This window comes from Fistularia commersonii, chromosome 3, assembly GCF_037954325.1.
Source record: "Fistularia commersonii isolate RoL2024-O1a breed Wild chromosome 3, RoL_Fcom_v1.0, whole genome shotgun sequence".
NCBI classification, from domain to species: Eukaryota; Metazoa; Chordata; class Actinopteri; order Syngnathiformes; family Fistulariidae; genus Fistularia; species Fistularia commersonii.
This window is the reverse complement of record NC_141286.1, coordinates 15,638,363-15,653,703: the sequence shown is the minus strand read 5'-3', so window position 1 is coordinate 15,653,703 and position 15,341 is coordinate 15,638,363. Positions and strand designations below refer to the sequence as shown.

General features: G+C 38.4%; 1 protein-coding gene across 1 annotated transcript in view; it reads left to right on the top strand.

The window, feature by feature from the left end:
- The window catches only part of shank2b (SH3 and multiple ankyrin repeat domains 2b), a 150,962-nt gene that overhangs the window by 97,541 nt on the left and 38,080 nt on the right, over window positions 1-15,341 (top strand). Inside the window, exon 18 of the mRNA XM_086140296.1 lies at window positions 1,613-1,737. Coding sequence (XP_085996422.1) covers window positions 1,613-1,737 — 125 coding nt within the window. The remainder of the gene's footprint in view (window positions 1-1,612; window positions 1,738-15,341) is intronic.

Below are 15,341 nucleotides of genomic sequence, written 5' to 3'. Positions count from 1 at the left end.
GGGATTAAGTTTGCAATACTGGTTTTCATAGCTTCAACCCAAAACCTGTTTTCCTAAGCTGTACCTTATGTATTTCCAAATTTAGCTGATATTCCATGGTAAAAACGGATGATTGTTCAGTCAAGATATTATTGTCTTTATCTATATATAATGGATTCACATATCCACTCATCCATACGCTTGCTGGTAAGCAGCTGTTGTCTGCTGCTAGTTTATATTTTTTGCAAAAGTGCTTATGTTTTTCTTTTTTTTTTTTGTAATGTCTGGTATTATTGTATGCTATTGTTTCAACTTAAAATATTTATTACTTAACTACCTCTACTAGACTGTCCACTTTCTACTGTTTCAATAGAAATTTCCCCATTTCCCCTACCAAATTTACAAGGGAAAAAAATTTACTTTGCCATGATAGCACAAAAAACCTGCAAGTTTGATATTTTTAACCCATACTCATCATCATCATCATCATCATCATCATCGTCATCATCATCGTCATCATCATCATCATCACCACCTTTATTTAAATAGTACTTTCAAATGAGCTGGTACACAGTGCTGTACACCTGAACAAATCAGTGAAACTATAACTAAATGTTCTTAATATTAATCCATCCATCCATCCATCCACTTATTCAGAGTTGGGTCGAGGGGCAGCAGCCAAAGCAGCGAGGCTAAGACCTCTCTACCCCACCGAATGGTCCAGCTCCTCTAGGGAGACCCCAGGGCATTCCCAGACTAGCCTAGAGACATAGTCTTTCCAGTATGTCTTGGGTCTTCCCCATGGCCACCTCCCAGGTGGACATGCCTGGAAAACCTTGCCCGTCTTTTGGTCGAATGCCTTCTCCAGATCCACAAAACACATGTAGACTGGTTGGGCAAACTCCCATGCCCCTTTTAGGACCCTGCTGAGGGTATAGAGCTGGTCCACTGTTCCACGACCAAGACAAAAACCACACTGCTCCTCCTGGATCCAAGGTTCAATGACCCGGCAGACTCTCTTCTCCAGCACTCCTGAATGGACCTTACCAAGGAGGCTGAGGAGTGTGATCCTCCCCTTATCGTTGGAGTACACCCTCCGATCCCCCTTTTTAAAAGAGGATCCACATGTAGGGATTGAGGAGGTCTCGAAAGTTTTCCTGCCACTGATCTACAACATAAATCCACCAAAGCCACGTGTCACTTCGCTTGCCGGTACCTGTTCGGATTCAAGGGTTGTTGCTCTGTCAATGGCCCCTGCTTCCCTTGGCAAGTGGTTGTAGTTCTGCCCGGGGATGGGAGTTGAAACTCCCCATGACAGGGGACTCTGCCAGATGTTCCCAGCAGAACCTCACATTATGTTTTGGTCTGCCAGGTCTGACCGGCATCTTCCCCCACCATCGGTGCCAGCTCACTTCCAGGTGGTAATCAATTATCAATATTAGACAAAGTGAGAATGTTATCACGCAGTTGTAAGACATTTCATGTGTGAAGCTGCATAATTAGCTGTAGTTACAATTCTTTCAAGTTAAAATGTACAAGGGAAGATATAGTGCTTGCTTAATGTTCACTCATCCTAGACATGCCAAGTGTCTCATTGTCTTCCTTTGTCATCTTTGTTCCTATCACCGTGTAGCGGATACACCCATCGAGGAGTTCACTCCCACCCCGGCCTTCCCTGCGCTGCAGTACCTGGAGTCTGTGGATGAGGGCGGGGTGGCATGGCAGGCGGGGCTCAGGACGGGGGACTTCCTCATCGAGGTGAGATACTTTTCGTTTCCAGAGAACATGTATGATTCTAGGAAGATGACAAGTGCTAATGCTTTTTCATAAATTGTAGTAAATGGGTGTAAACGGAGAAAAGTAGCCTTTGACATTTGGTTGTAATTACGGTTGTATTTGATTAATTCAACCCTGATGTTAAACCCAAATGGTAATGTTTGTCATTTATGATGCTAAGCTCATTCTTGTGTTGTACTGCTTGAAAATATTGCATCAGAAAGATTTGGCTGTTTATTAATGTCAGAGCACTGAGTGCATCATGGGTAAACTGATGTGTTTGCTAAGCTGAGAGGATTGTCTTCAGTAAATTTATCCATGTTCACATTTCGCTGGAGAAATATGTCAGAGGGAGACCTCATGCAAATAAATTGGTGTATTTTAACCTACCTAATTCAAGATTCAGAAGCCACTTCTGTTTAGAGTCATAATTTTGTACTTATTTACACTAAAATACAACTATATTTATTCATTGCCTGGTAACAAAATTTGCTGGATGTTATTGATGTTGTTGGAGTTTTGCCTCTTATCTTCTCTGCTCAGGGATTTTGATGCAGAAGTTTGTGTGTTAACACTCTCCAATAGATATCTTTGGCTTATGATTAAAAATACAAGAGATTGACAAATTTGCTTTTTACAGTTGCCTTACTCAAAGTGTCTGGTGAGAATAGAGATGATTCATCCTTAATGCCAGGCTTACACCTTACGATTTTCCTGTTTCTGTCTTAAAACTGGAAGTCAGAAGGAAATCTAAAGAGTCATAGCAGAGCCTTAGTAGAGTCACAGTGTTATATCATTTCGGTCATTGAGTGTGAACTGGTAATCTTATGTCTTAGCACAGTCGTAGCTCTGTATTTTTCTAGTCTTAGGGCTTACGACAATATCAAACATGTTTCGTCACCGTAAAACTGAAATAAAAAACCAAGAGAGGAGCGCTGACAAAACCAGAAAAAAGGAAACATGGTAAATAATCGCGAGAGGACTATTGGTGGCAGAGATTGTATTTACTTGTGGTATAAATGAACGATAAACGGAGAAGGACATCCCGATAATTATTGAGCATCCAGAAAGCGGAGCAAATGGTGGAGCGGTGGGCAGAACTCTCCACCGCATCATGACCAAGGGGAGAAAGAAAAGTGGTAATAATGATAATAAGAAGAAGAATGATAATATATTTAATTGAAGGTGCCCTCTTTATGTTGGAGTTACTTCAAATAACTTTAAGCTAATTTTTATTTTACCTTCATTTTATATATATATATATATATTTTTTTTTTTTTAAAATTATCTATTTATTTATTTATTTTATTTTTATTTTTTTTCACATAATTATTTGTGCTTAATATATTTATAGATTCATCTGCTCTAAGTTGCTTTGCGACCACTTGTGCCCTCTGATTGCCCCTTTGGAACACAATATTATTAAGAAAATAATTCTGATTGTTGGACTGACACAGCAGAGGCTCTTCAAATACCTGGTTAAAGCATTGCATGGTGGCAAAAAATTGCTGAAAGAATCTAGTTGTAGTTTTCCATGAGTTTCCATGTTGGTCTTTAGATGTTAGATCCAAAGACTTTGCAAAATCGTAGTCTCAGCAAAGACTCTGCATATCAAAACTGTACTAAGGTTTAAGACTAAAAGTAGTCTAAAGACATGACCTGCTGAGAGTTGATAGTTTTACTCAAGTCTTTTTAAAATCTTTAATCTTTTGTCTTTAGTCTTCAGAAGTAAGCCCAGCATAAAGGGGAACTTCACCCCCAAATAATGAACAAACAGGGTTTTTTGGGATGGGGGGCTGCTTTCTTTGCAGCTTTTTGTTGAACTTAATGGTTCCTGGGTATGAAAGGTATCAGATATTTGTTGCATTTTTGTTTTGTTTAAGACTATAATTCAGATGGACTGGTTTGCAAATTCATTTGTATATTTTCCCATTAGGATGTATCTCGCCTCTGTTTAGCTCCAAGTGTGTATTTCACACTTGTGATGCAGGATATTAGAAAAAATTGCCTTAAAACACATTTGCAATCTCACAAATACTGTTGTGGGCCCATAGGATTTCTATTTTTTTATGAGAACAGAGGTAATTTCCATTTTATGCTAAATTAATGCTAATTTACCCTTCCCGTGTAAAACAATACGCAAATATCATTCTGTAGTAAGCATTACCGAACATTTACCATTGAGCTGCTTGAGCATGGAGAATACATGGAAAAATAAGTCAGTGCACATCCCTAGAAAACACTTCTCAGTGGATACGATATTACTGATGCTTTATTCGTCTTACTCTTCACGTCCACAGATGTGACATTGTACATTTATCCGAGGCCTTGAAATCATTAAATGTCTTTAGTATATGATGTTAATGTAAGGCAAGCCCCTGACTGCAGTGTTTCAGATTAATTATACACAGTGCGATTACTGTGGGAAATGTCAGGTGCTGAATACTATTGCAGGAGTCTTAGTAACTGCTGTAACCATGCATAATGATGTCACAGCTGCTGGAGACAGAGACAGAGACAGAGACAGAGACAGAGACAGAGGGAGAGGGAGAGGGAGAGGGAGAGGGAGAGAAAAAACAGTCAGAGGAAAAGCGCATTGTCTATTTTGAGCTTGTACTTTTTTTCCCCCTGTTCTTATGACTCCATGACAACTGTGTGGCTGTAAGCTGCATTGCTCTGGGAATGGCTTTATTTTGTCTTTCTGTTAAATGGAGCATCAAATGAGGAGAACAAACTTTTATCCTCATCTGCAGTGTTGCTTGAGTTGCGGCTCGCTTGCTGCTCATCTCTTATATCTTACATTCTCGTTGACCCCTTTAATAATCGCCGGCTTCCCTCTTCATGACATCGAACCTGTGAAATGCATGTCTGGAACAGCTGCACAGCCTCTAGCCAGTTAGCCTTCTTCTGTCTGTGCTGCAGGTCGTATTCTTTAATGAGCAAAATATCATCATTGATTACAATCACTCTGCTCTTTATGTTTGCGTGGAGGATTAGTGCTGTAGCTGCGTTCGAGTTGCTGTCATAATTCCTTTGTGGAAGTGAAACATCATTATCCATCGGCACGCTTCAATGGGAATCTGCTAATAAAAGATATAAATCCTTAGCAACCTCCACTGATGATGTAATATTCTTTAAATAACATACATTTCATATTGGGTTTTTTTCATGATACAACAAGTCCAAATTAAATTCAATAAATTACCAAGCTTTAGCTTTTTGTAATATTTATTATTGAGTATAAATATGAGTGCGGATCTTTTCCCACACACGTCTTTTATCCTTGTCCTGTATCCCCATACATGATTTACTAAACAGGAAGCTATATGTAAACATTACCTGATTGGATGTCAATAAGTAAATACTTACTTTTCCCCGGTGTGCCATTTTAGCAACCAGACTATTGCTAAATGGAGTTGGGAGATATTGTCAGTTACTGTTTGTTTTCAGTTTTTGATTTTGTTTTTGTAAACAGTATGAAAATCTTTGTCTATAAGTTAATTAGATTTTGTTCAGCCCTGTAATGAGGTTGACAATGTGTCCATGATGACTATTAAATAAAAAATAGTAAACACAGCATATGTTTGTGTGTGTGTGTGTGCGTGCGTTTGTGTGTGTGTGTCAGAATTCCAGATATCCTGATGTGCTGACAGCATTACAAATAGAGCTGTTCATTCTTCATTGCACGATCATTGTACAGTAATAACTGATGTCTCTGTGCTGACATTTCACTTGCTGGCTGTTTTCCATCTCCCTGCCCTCCAATGGTGTCCCCTGCTGGTGGGAGGATCTAGCAATGCAGACATGAGATGCAGACTTTCGTGATTCATATAATCACAGTAAAAATATGTTTCCTTTTCTTGATGACCTAAGCAGGCATCAGTGCTGTTCGTGTCTGTTAATAAGCTTTTTCCCCCTTTAAGTATCATCATTGTGTGCTAGTATTGCAGTTACCATGGCAGCCAGTTAGCTCCTGTACATAATGCCGTTATAGTTCTGGCAGATGAACCTGAACTATTCAGGTGAAATTTTACTCTTTGTGTGCCAGTCTCTCAGAGAATTATATATAATGTGGTTAGCTGGCCTTGTGGCGTGTATGTTGTGTGTGTGCGTGTGTGTGTGTGTCATTCCTCCTATTCCCTTCTGTTTTTTCGTCTTTTTTTTTTTCTGATATGCACTTCATCCATGTTTAATCTTGGAGGATTTAAGATGGTGAATTCTGAATTGATGTTCAGATCATGGGGTTCATGAGAGACACAAGACATGGAAGTTAGAATTAAAAAGAAGATTAAAAATGATTATAAAATCTTATTTACATGCTGCCATAGTTATGTTTGCAACTGACTATCTGTGTTAGTGTGTGTGTGTGTGTGTGTGTGTGTGTGTGTTAGCCTCTGTTTGAATGTGTGTCAATGCATGCAGATGTCTTTCTCTCTTCTGCTGTACATTAGCACAACCTACCCATTTGCATGCATCATTTAAGGCTGGATGAGCATCAATCTTTCATGGCCTCGTGCAGTATGGCAGAAAGATACTGAATACACTTCTTGCACGGGCACGCAGGCACTTCAGTCATTTGCCAAACTGTGTTTAAGTGGGTGTTTGTCATCATTCCCATCAATAACTGCTCTGTTTCATATCAATGCAGCTTGTTGACTTTGAGTAAGTAAGAGGAGTCAATGAGGGGATCCACCTCATATGTTGTGTGATGAAGGAGATTATTGATGTTTTAATCGCCCATTTGCGCTGCTTTACAGGCTAAAGGTCAGGCAGCAGCAAGATCATAGGTGACTGGTTTTAGAGCCACTCTACCTCTGAAGCCATCCATAGCCTGTATGCGTGGCATGTAATATTAATGTGGTGTCCTTTGCAGCCTCCCTGATGAAGCTAAAGATTAAGTTTAACATACGTGATTGCTCCCAGTATCATGTCACTATTTGGGGATTTTACCTTTTCTTTTTTTTCAATACATGCTAGACTATGGAAACAGTAGCCTACCTGTCTGTGAAAAATCATCAAACAAGAATTTAAACACACACTAACCCTCCTATGTTCATGTGTTAGCAGCGCAATTTGCCACATTACTATGATTTGAAAACATGAGAGATTTTAATTTTCAAACCAAAAACAGCTAGAACCCCTTTTTCCCCGATGAAAAAAAGAAAGCCATCAGCTCTGCAGGTATTTTTATGAGCAGGAAATCAATCACATCCAATGAGAAATCCACATCCACATTCCCGTGCTGAGATGGAAACCATTGCATTTGCCTGACATCAAGTCTGTGACTTTGAATTAAGTTTAAGAAAACAGAATTACCTTTATTCTAAAATTCAATTGGAATTGAAGTCCTCATGACATTGAAGGGAGTACTCAAGGGACCCCCCCCACCACCACCACCATCATAATTATCGTTTGAGTCTACATTAAATTGAAACAATCTTCTTGGCCAAATGTAAACTTTTTTAGATAAAAGCATTGTCAAAAGCATCACTGCTGTGTTTGTTCTAGCAGATATTGCTCCTCGACCAAATTAGAAATTCATCCCAGATTTCTGTCTTTCAAAGTTATCGTACTGATAGGGAGAGTAGGACTACTTTCTCCTTCATTATGTGACAAAACATCAGTCTAAAAATCAGTCATTCTAAATTTATGCCCTGAAGGATGTACTTGTAATTACAGTGAGAGTCTATTTAATGTATCTCAGTTTTTAAAGTAATAAAAAGTTAAGTGCTGTTTAAGATTAATCGGACTAGCTGTAATCCTCAGCCCAGTGGGATCTATGCGATATTTTATTTAAATCACATTAACCTGGAATTTTTCCATCTGCAAATGGAACAAATGAGTAGGGTTGTTTTATGCATTGTCAAAACTGCAGTAAATGAATTTTAGCTTTTATTATCTGATCACTTTTTGAAGCACCCCCAAAACCCTTTAAAAATACCATGCTTACTTCAGTTAATGTAATTTGTCAGCTTTATTTTATCTTATCTTATTTCACTTTATTTTTCCTCTTTGGTATATCACTACTGTGCTATTATTCGCTGTCTTTAAAACTGTAGCTATAACAGAACATTTCAAGAGGTTGAGTTTCAAGCTCATTGAAGAGCTCGAGTTCAACTTAGGAAACAGATGTTGTTGTTCAGCTGTTGTGTGCGCTTTTTCACCTCCATGCTCGGTAAAGCAACAAAAAACAGCTATATCCTCAAACATACTCAGTGGACTATACACAGTGTTCACAGTGGGATCAGCAACAGTCAGCCAGAAATACACTTTGGGAACCATTAGATGCGATGAGATGTATCTGTGTGTAAAGTTGAATGAATAAAGAGTAAACATTCTGTATGAGTTCCCTCGACTGTGTATGAATACAAGACTTTCCGTGTGTGTTTGTGTATGTATGTGTGTGTGTGTGTGTGTGTGTGTGTGTGTGTGTGTGTGTGTGTGTGTGTGTGTGTGTGTGTGTGTGTGTGTGTACAATGCTGTGGAGGTCAACACAGATGGAGTAAAGCACTTACTCTTTTATATAACACTTCCTTTGGCCAAGAGATGCATGCACGACCAGTGTTACATGCAAATACATCTGCCTCCCGTTGCCTCCAGGTGTGTGTGTGTGTGTGTGTGTGTGTGCATGCATGTGTGTGATTGTGGCCATGTCCTTCTGTCAGATTCCAGACTCTGTGTCTCTTCGGGGATTGTAGCTATACACCACTGTGAATTGTGCAGTGAGGAACCGCAGCTAGTTGTCAAAATTTCTTTCTCCAAAGCACTTTATGTGAATGGAGTGCAGCGGCTTCAGTAAATAAAAGATATGATTTACACTCTGTGCCAAATATGTAAATATTTATAAAGCAGTACCTACCCAACACTCTAATTACAATATTTGTATAATTCTGTTTTTCCCTACTACTACTACTTTATATTTTTCCTTGCTTCATGTTTGATAATATATCACTAGATACTGTATAGGTGTATAAGATATGATAAAATGAACTTAAAAAATGTTTATACATGCAGTATACTGTGTATATGTATTTTTAACAGATGTTTGTTACCGTCTTCAATTGCTCCTAAAAACAGCCAGTCTTTGGCCCAGCATTGTGGCCTATTGGAAATTATTAACACATATCTAATAAACTAACCTGAACCATTTTCTAGAACTTTCTACAAATCTGGCAGAATTTAAAGCAGAGCCATTTAAAAGTAGCCATTACCTTCTTCAATGAACTAATCATCAAACCCAATCCTGCTTGCATGTATAAATATTAATATCCCCTTTTCTTAGCCTCTTTTCTCATCTTCTAACTAACCGGTAGCCCTGGTCTCGCTTGGCATTGGGACAGGAATTTAAAAGTTCAAACACCCCAACTGTGTAATGATTAGCCACAGCTCCATTGCCGATCAAGATGATTTTCTGTCTCCGATTTACAAAGACATTTTGTGTAAAGTTTGTCCTTGCTTTAAACTGATGAATGCACACACCCTAGGCTCAGATTGTTTTTTTTATTACTGCCAATTCAAAATATATTCATAATTTAAAAGTCTGTAAAAATATACAATATCTATAGATGTTGTAAAATACTTTTCATGATGTTTTTCATGATGCTGCATGTCTTTTTCAGAAAGAGCATGTCACACTAAACCTACATTTCCTACCGATTTATCAGTCATTGCATCCTCAGACTACAACTGAACAATATTTCTATACATGTGAAATATAACTATAAAATCACCAAATGACTCAGTCTTTATTAACATGAATTAACATTTTCATCAGAGGAGGTTCTCAATTGAATTGTGAATTGTACAAGGCCTGATATATTGCTTGACAGATATTATAGACCGAGATGGACTGAAAGTTTTGCTAATGCATATCTGTGTACGCGCCTGCCAGATAATGACGTAGGAATATTGTTTGGGTGATTTAGAAATTGTGTTTCACCGAGTTATTCCAGGGGAGAACGCTCAACGTTCATTGATCATACTCCACAGTGGTTCTGTAACTAACCTACAGCTGTGTGAAAATGAGCTTATTCGACAAGATTGACTACCTAGCTTGTGGGAAAGGTGATTGGCCGATATAATAAACTACACAGACACATTGTAGTCTGATTCATCAAAAAGATGAAGATGTCACATGTTGTATCAGTAAATCAGTATCAGCAATATCAAGGCCCCAGAATATTCTGAATGTACTTCTGTGTCTAACATGAGATACTGACAAAGAGTATTGTGCTTTCTTTTAATTTATTTATTTTTCCTGATGTTGTTCTTCTTGATCCAAGGGCAGCAGGTTAAAATCAGTAAACTCACAGACTAGGGCTGAGAAAAATAGTCCTGATTGTGATTAATGATTGTTTTGTGGTGATAAATATATTAGTTTAGGAACAGTATTGATTGGGTGCTAAAGCACAAAAGTCACTCTAATTATTTCAGACCGTCCATTATTATATATAATGATTCTCCACCAAAAAGGAGAGGGGTGGATCTTCATATCTGCGAGGAAAATTGAATAGCGAGATATTATTTGCTCTGAAAATTGGGGTTGTTTGTGGATCTGAGGTGATTTATTGATTAGAACTTGTATAGTGTTTGTATTCACAGTTAAATCAAATCAAAATTGCTGTTTGGACAAGTGGGCCCCCTAAACATGACCCTCACCTGCCTTTATTTTTCTAGACAAAGTTGTTGCATCATAAGCTGGTCATTCTTTGTGTGATAAAGAGGAAAATTGCAACTAGTACACAATTTCAAGGAAAAGCCAAAAAGAGGTGGAATCTATGGTGATATGAGACCATACTTTGATAAAGTACATTAAATCACAGAATTATGGAAAGAAGTGGTGTTCAGGCCATGTGTGTATGTGTGTGCGCATGTTTGTGTGCATTTGTGTGTGTGTGCTGTCCTCTCAGTGATTGGTTTATTGATTGTGCATAGACACCTGCAACTATTCACTTGTTGCAAGCTCAAACTCACATGAATGTTTGGTTTATTTCATTGCCTATTTTCCCCTTGTCTTCTATGATTTTTCTTCATAAAGATGTTCATGATTATTCCAACAGCCTTATGCAATTGCAGTTGTACTATGTCATTAAAGTATACTATATTATATTTTGTAGTTTGCTACTATTTGTGCCTTTTTGGATACAGTGAATTCTTAGTAAATTTTTGGATAAATTCTAGCTTATTATGCACTCTTTTTTATTGCAATTAACAATATTTCAACTATGTCATGATGTTTGGGAAAAAATGAAACATAATAAAAAATAAATAGAAAAAAGGCCTCAACCATCAATATCAATCATCAGTCAATGTTGACAGTTAACCATTGCTTTGTGCAATATCATCTTAACATTTTATTTAGTTTTTTGTTCCAATTGTTGGTGAAATCAACATTATGAGATTACATCTATTTGTTGGGGTTAAATGAGATTACATAGTGGTCATGGTCACTCTGTGTGCCTGCCTGCCTCAGACCCCAGCAACAATCTCCTTTTTCTCAGAGCATGGAGATATTCCAGTCACATGACTGCCAACATGGACAGCAATTTTGACATATTGTAAAAAAATATAGGTTGCATAATTTCTCTCCCTGCCAAATTTCCTTATTGACAGTGTTAGAACTCCACCGTCTTTGTGAGGAAGTGACTTCACTGGAAGTTTCAAATCTGCTGGAGTTAATTCCTCATCTGTTTGTCTAATATTAGAAAGCCGGTTTATGTTTGGGTAGCAGAGGAAGGTGGGTGATTCTACACAGCAAAGGTGAAAAGAGGGCACAAAGCTCTCTGTCATCATTATCGTCATCAAATTTTCTCACCATTCCCATTAACACCATGGGTCTCAGCAAACAGGATTTTATCACATGCAGCTGTGCACATACCAACCCCCAAAAGACCACACACCACAGCACATGACATTTAGGCTTAAAATAACAGAGTGGAAGCATCATTTTCTATAAATAATTCATTTATAGGTACAGCGCATAAAAAGCAGCATGCTGGACCCCACGATGCTCAGGGAGTTTATTTTTATAGCAACCTAAACACAGCACGCTGTCGGAAATTACTGATACCTTTTAAGATGGCCGCACTGAACGGAGATGCGAACGACCCTTAAATTTTGGCAAAGTAGCCCATTGATAAAAGGCCAAATAAAGCCATCAAATAAAGTCCTTATTTAATGATGAATGGTATGATCCACCACCCACCCACCCAAACACTGATAACAATCCCAGCACCAGTCCCACCTCCAGTGGTATCACACAGCAACGGTTGCCTAGCAACTGGGAACATGTTGTGCCTCAGTGTGTACATAGTGCTAAAGCAGCTTTCAGAGCGCTGGAGATACAGTGTAGTGGAAGTGGAGTATGCAGGTGAGGGAAGTGAAGGGACAAGGCAGTGAAGGGGGTGTGTACCAACGTGGTTTCGCTGGTCATATGATCTGTACCTCACGCACTTCATGGGCTATTTTCGGTGAATCTGGCTCCGTGCAGTGCATATCCACTGCCAGCTCCTGGACCCCTCAGACAGCTTCCATCAAGATCCTCAGTCCAGTCCATGTTCCCACAGATCTATGACTGTCTGTATCAGCTATCAGTCAAGCACAAAGGCGCAGAACAGAATCATAGCTGATTCTTTAAAGCAGAAGAGATTTTTTTTCTTCCTGTTGTCTCGAGAAGGGAGAATCAACAGCAGATATAAAGACCTGCAGCGGACAACAGCAGCACCACCATTGTCCATCTTCAAAAGGCCTGTTCAATTGTGTTATAAGGATGCACCTTGTGTGACAAGTGAACGCCTCAGGGTGTGCAATTTCTTATCTATCATTGATATACTCCATGTCACCTGGGGTTTTAGTCCACCTCCTTTTCTGCACAGATATAAACTATATAGACTATATATATATATATATATATATATATATATATTTGAACCTGCAGTTTAACTGCTCATGTCAAGGACACTTTACCATCAAATCATGTCCTTTTAGATTTCTCTTTTTGATTGAGTTGACTAGCATCAGTACTTTTTTTTAACTTAATTCATAAATTAAAAAAAGAGAATACACCACCAAACAGTTGAGATGCAGGGAGACTTTTCAACAGAAACTCAAACAATGGGAAATTATATTTCGAACTGTGCCCACTGATTGATGTTTGTTTTATTTCTTTGTAGGCTTTTTGCTGCTTTCAACACTATGCTGTTCTGAATAAAAGCATGTACCAATTTAAAAGAGGCAATCACATCAACCCAGATAAGAAATTTGAGGTTTTTGTGGGATTAGATAAAGAGTGGCCAATTAAACTGGATTCTTAAGGTTATAAATGCAGTAACATTTTCTAAGGGGACCACAACTGTGATTTGTTGGGTGTGTTGTAATGTTTAAATTACCCCAGAAAGATGCCAGAGGCTTGTGACAACCACTTAACCCCTACAGAAGGCTGAAACACACATCCAAAAACATGGATAATTCACTGTAATTTAGATTTAGCCGTTTTTAAATCTGGGATTTTAGATCTTGAGGGTTTGTGACTGTGACTGAAAGGTAATGTGAGGAAAAATGAGATTCTGCAAATAGTCCAGGACAGCAGATGACGTTCGATGCTGTTGTTCATCAATACAGGAGATTTTGTCAAGCTATTGTTGTAGGAACGAGGCAATTAGAACAACAAATGTGATCAAATAGCTGTGTTTTTTCTCGAGCGTCAGCGAACATTAAGCAGGATAATGGGGCGGGGGTCTCTCCTGAGGCAGCATGTCACAGCAGCACAGATGTCTGAAAGGCACCAGTGTTTGTTATTTTGAGAGGAGACTTTCATCACAGGTTCCAGTGGACTCAAAAACACCTTTGAAATGTTACAGTGTTCTGATTGGCCTGTCATGGTGATGTCAGGAAGTAGTAGGCAACGCATCTATTTTATCAGGATATCTATTTATAACAGATAAGCCATAAATTCATGTAATTAATGTGCTGCATTTAGCTGAGAAATGTCCTCTCGTATTTCTTAATAATGTGATAGTAATTGTCTTGCCGTTTGTTTTTGCCCCCTTTTCTTAATTGACCACTTGTCTTGATAAATGAAGTAGATCATTATAACTGCGTCCCCTGGTCTTTATTACAAATAAGTTATTATAACTTCCAATTGATTAAAAAAAACAACCAAATAATTGAGCAGTTTCCTATGATAACTTAAAGCTTTACTTACGGATGTCAGATTTTTGTATTGATTTAAATAAAAATGCATTTTCTCTATGCCGAGTCAATCATCTGTCTTTTTCAGTGAGCAGTAAACATTGTAATTGAATAGTGCTTCAGTTATTAATTGTAATACATATATATATTTCAGTCTTTGAAGTTCTGAAAAGTCTTTTCCTCTTTGTGTCATCAAAAAAAAAGGCAATCAAGTTCATTTTCTGATCATGACGATTCTTCTCGTCCGCAGAGAAGAAATATTAGACTTAGAGCTTTGTCCCTGTCTTGTCCGACCAGCCCGACTGTCAATGAAAATGCTCTAGAGTTCCAAGAAAAAAAAAATAAAATCTAGAAATAAGTTGAAACCCTGTCCAAAAGCAGTTGTGCCAAAAATTGCAAGGGGTAAATGAATGAAAATAAAACTTCAAAAGATCAAACTTTTAGTTTGGTTAGCATCCAAAGTAATTGTATTGTAATTGTATTGTAAAAGTAATTGTAACATTGGGATTCCTACACCTTGTCAAACTAAATATAATCACTCTCACCTCAAATCTAGACAAATTGTAATCTGCAGGAGGAAGTACTCAAACTTCTGATTGTCTGCAGCATGAACATGATATGTGAGCCGACGTGTGTGTATGTGCGTGTGCATGTGTGGGTTTATTTTATAAAGAGACTCAAGAATGAAAAGGTGTGCTTTTGTTACAAATACCTTTCCATATGATTGTGTTAGATTTAGATTCCAGTGTGTGTGTGTGTGAATGTGTATGTGTATGTATGTGTGTGTGTGAGTGTGTGTGTGCATGTGTGTGTGTGTGTGTGTGTGTGTGTGTGTGTGTGTGTGTGTGTGTGGTGGGTGACCTTATATGGGCTCTCAACTACAGTCTGATTGATCGGAGTCAAGATACTCTTAAGTAGGACTGAGTAATCAGTAATAAAAAAAAACTCTTTCTATTTCTCTCCCATGTTTTTCATGGGATACACACACACACACACACACACACACACACACACTCACACACGCACACACACTCACACACACTTTAATTTTTCAGTCCGTAATTTTTCGTATTTAATGAGCCTGCTTTGATGTACTCTAGATTTCTACAAGGAGGACACGTGCCTGCATGCGTGCGCACACACTACCACACACACACACAGATTCCAGGATGTAGATCAGCTCTATTTTTCACAAGTAGTTGAATGCCATTCCTTTAGTGTATATATGAAAATGAACAGGTACACTCACTCATCTGTGTGTGCGTGAGCGTGTGTCTATGTTGAGGAGGCGGTGGTTTTAATCCTAGTACTTCATATGGCTGCAGGCCTGCTTAAGCCCCCCCTGACCAGGCTTGGGGGATTAGCAGCGTGTCATCATAGCCAACATTTTTATTGGT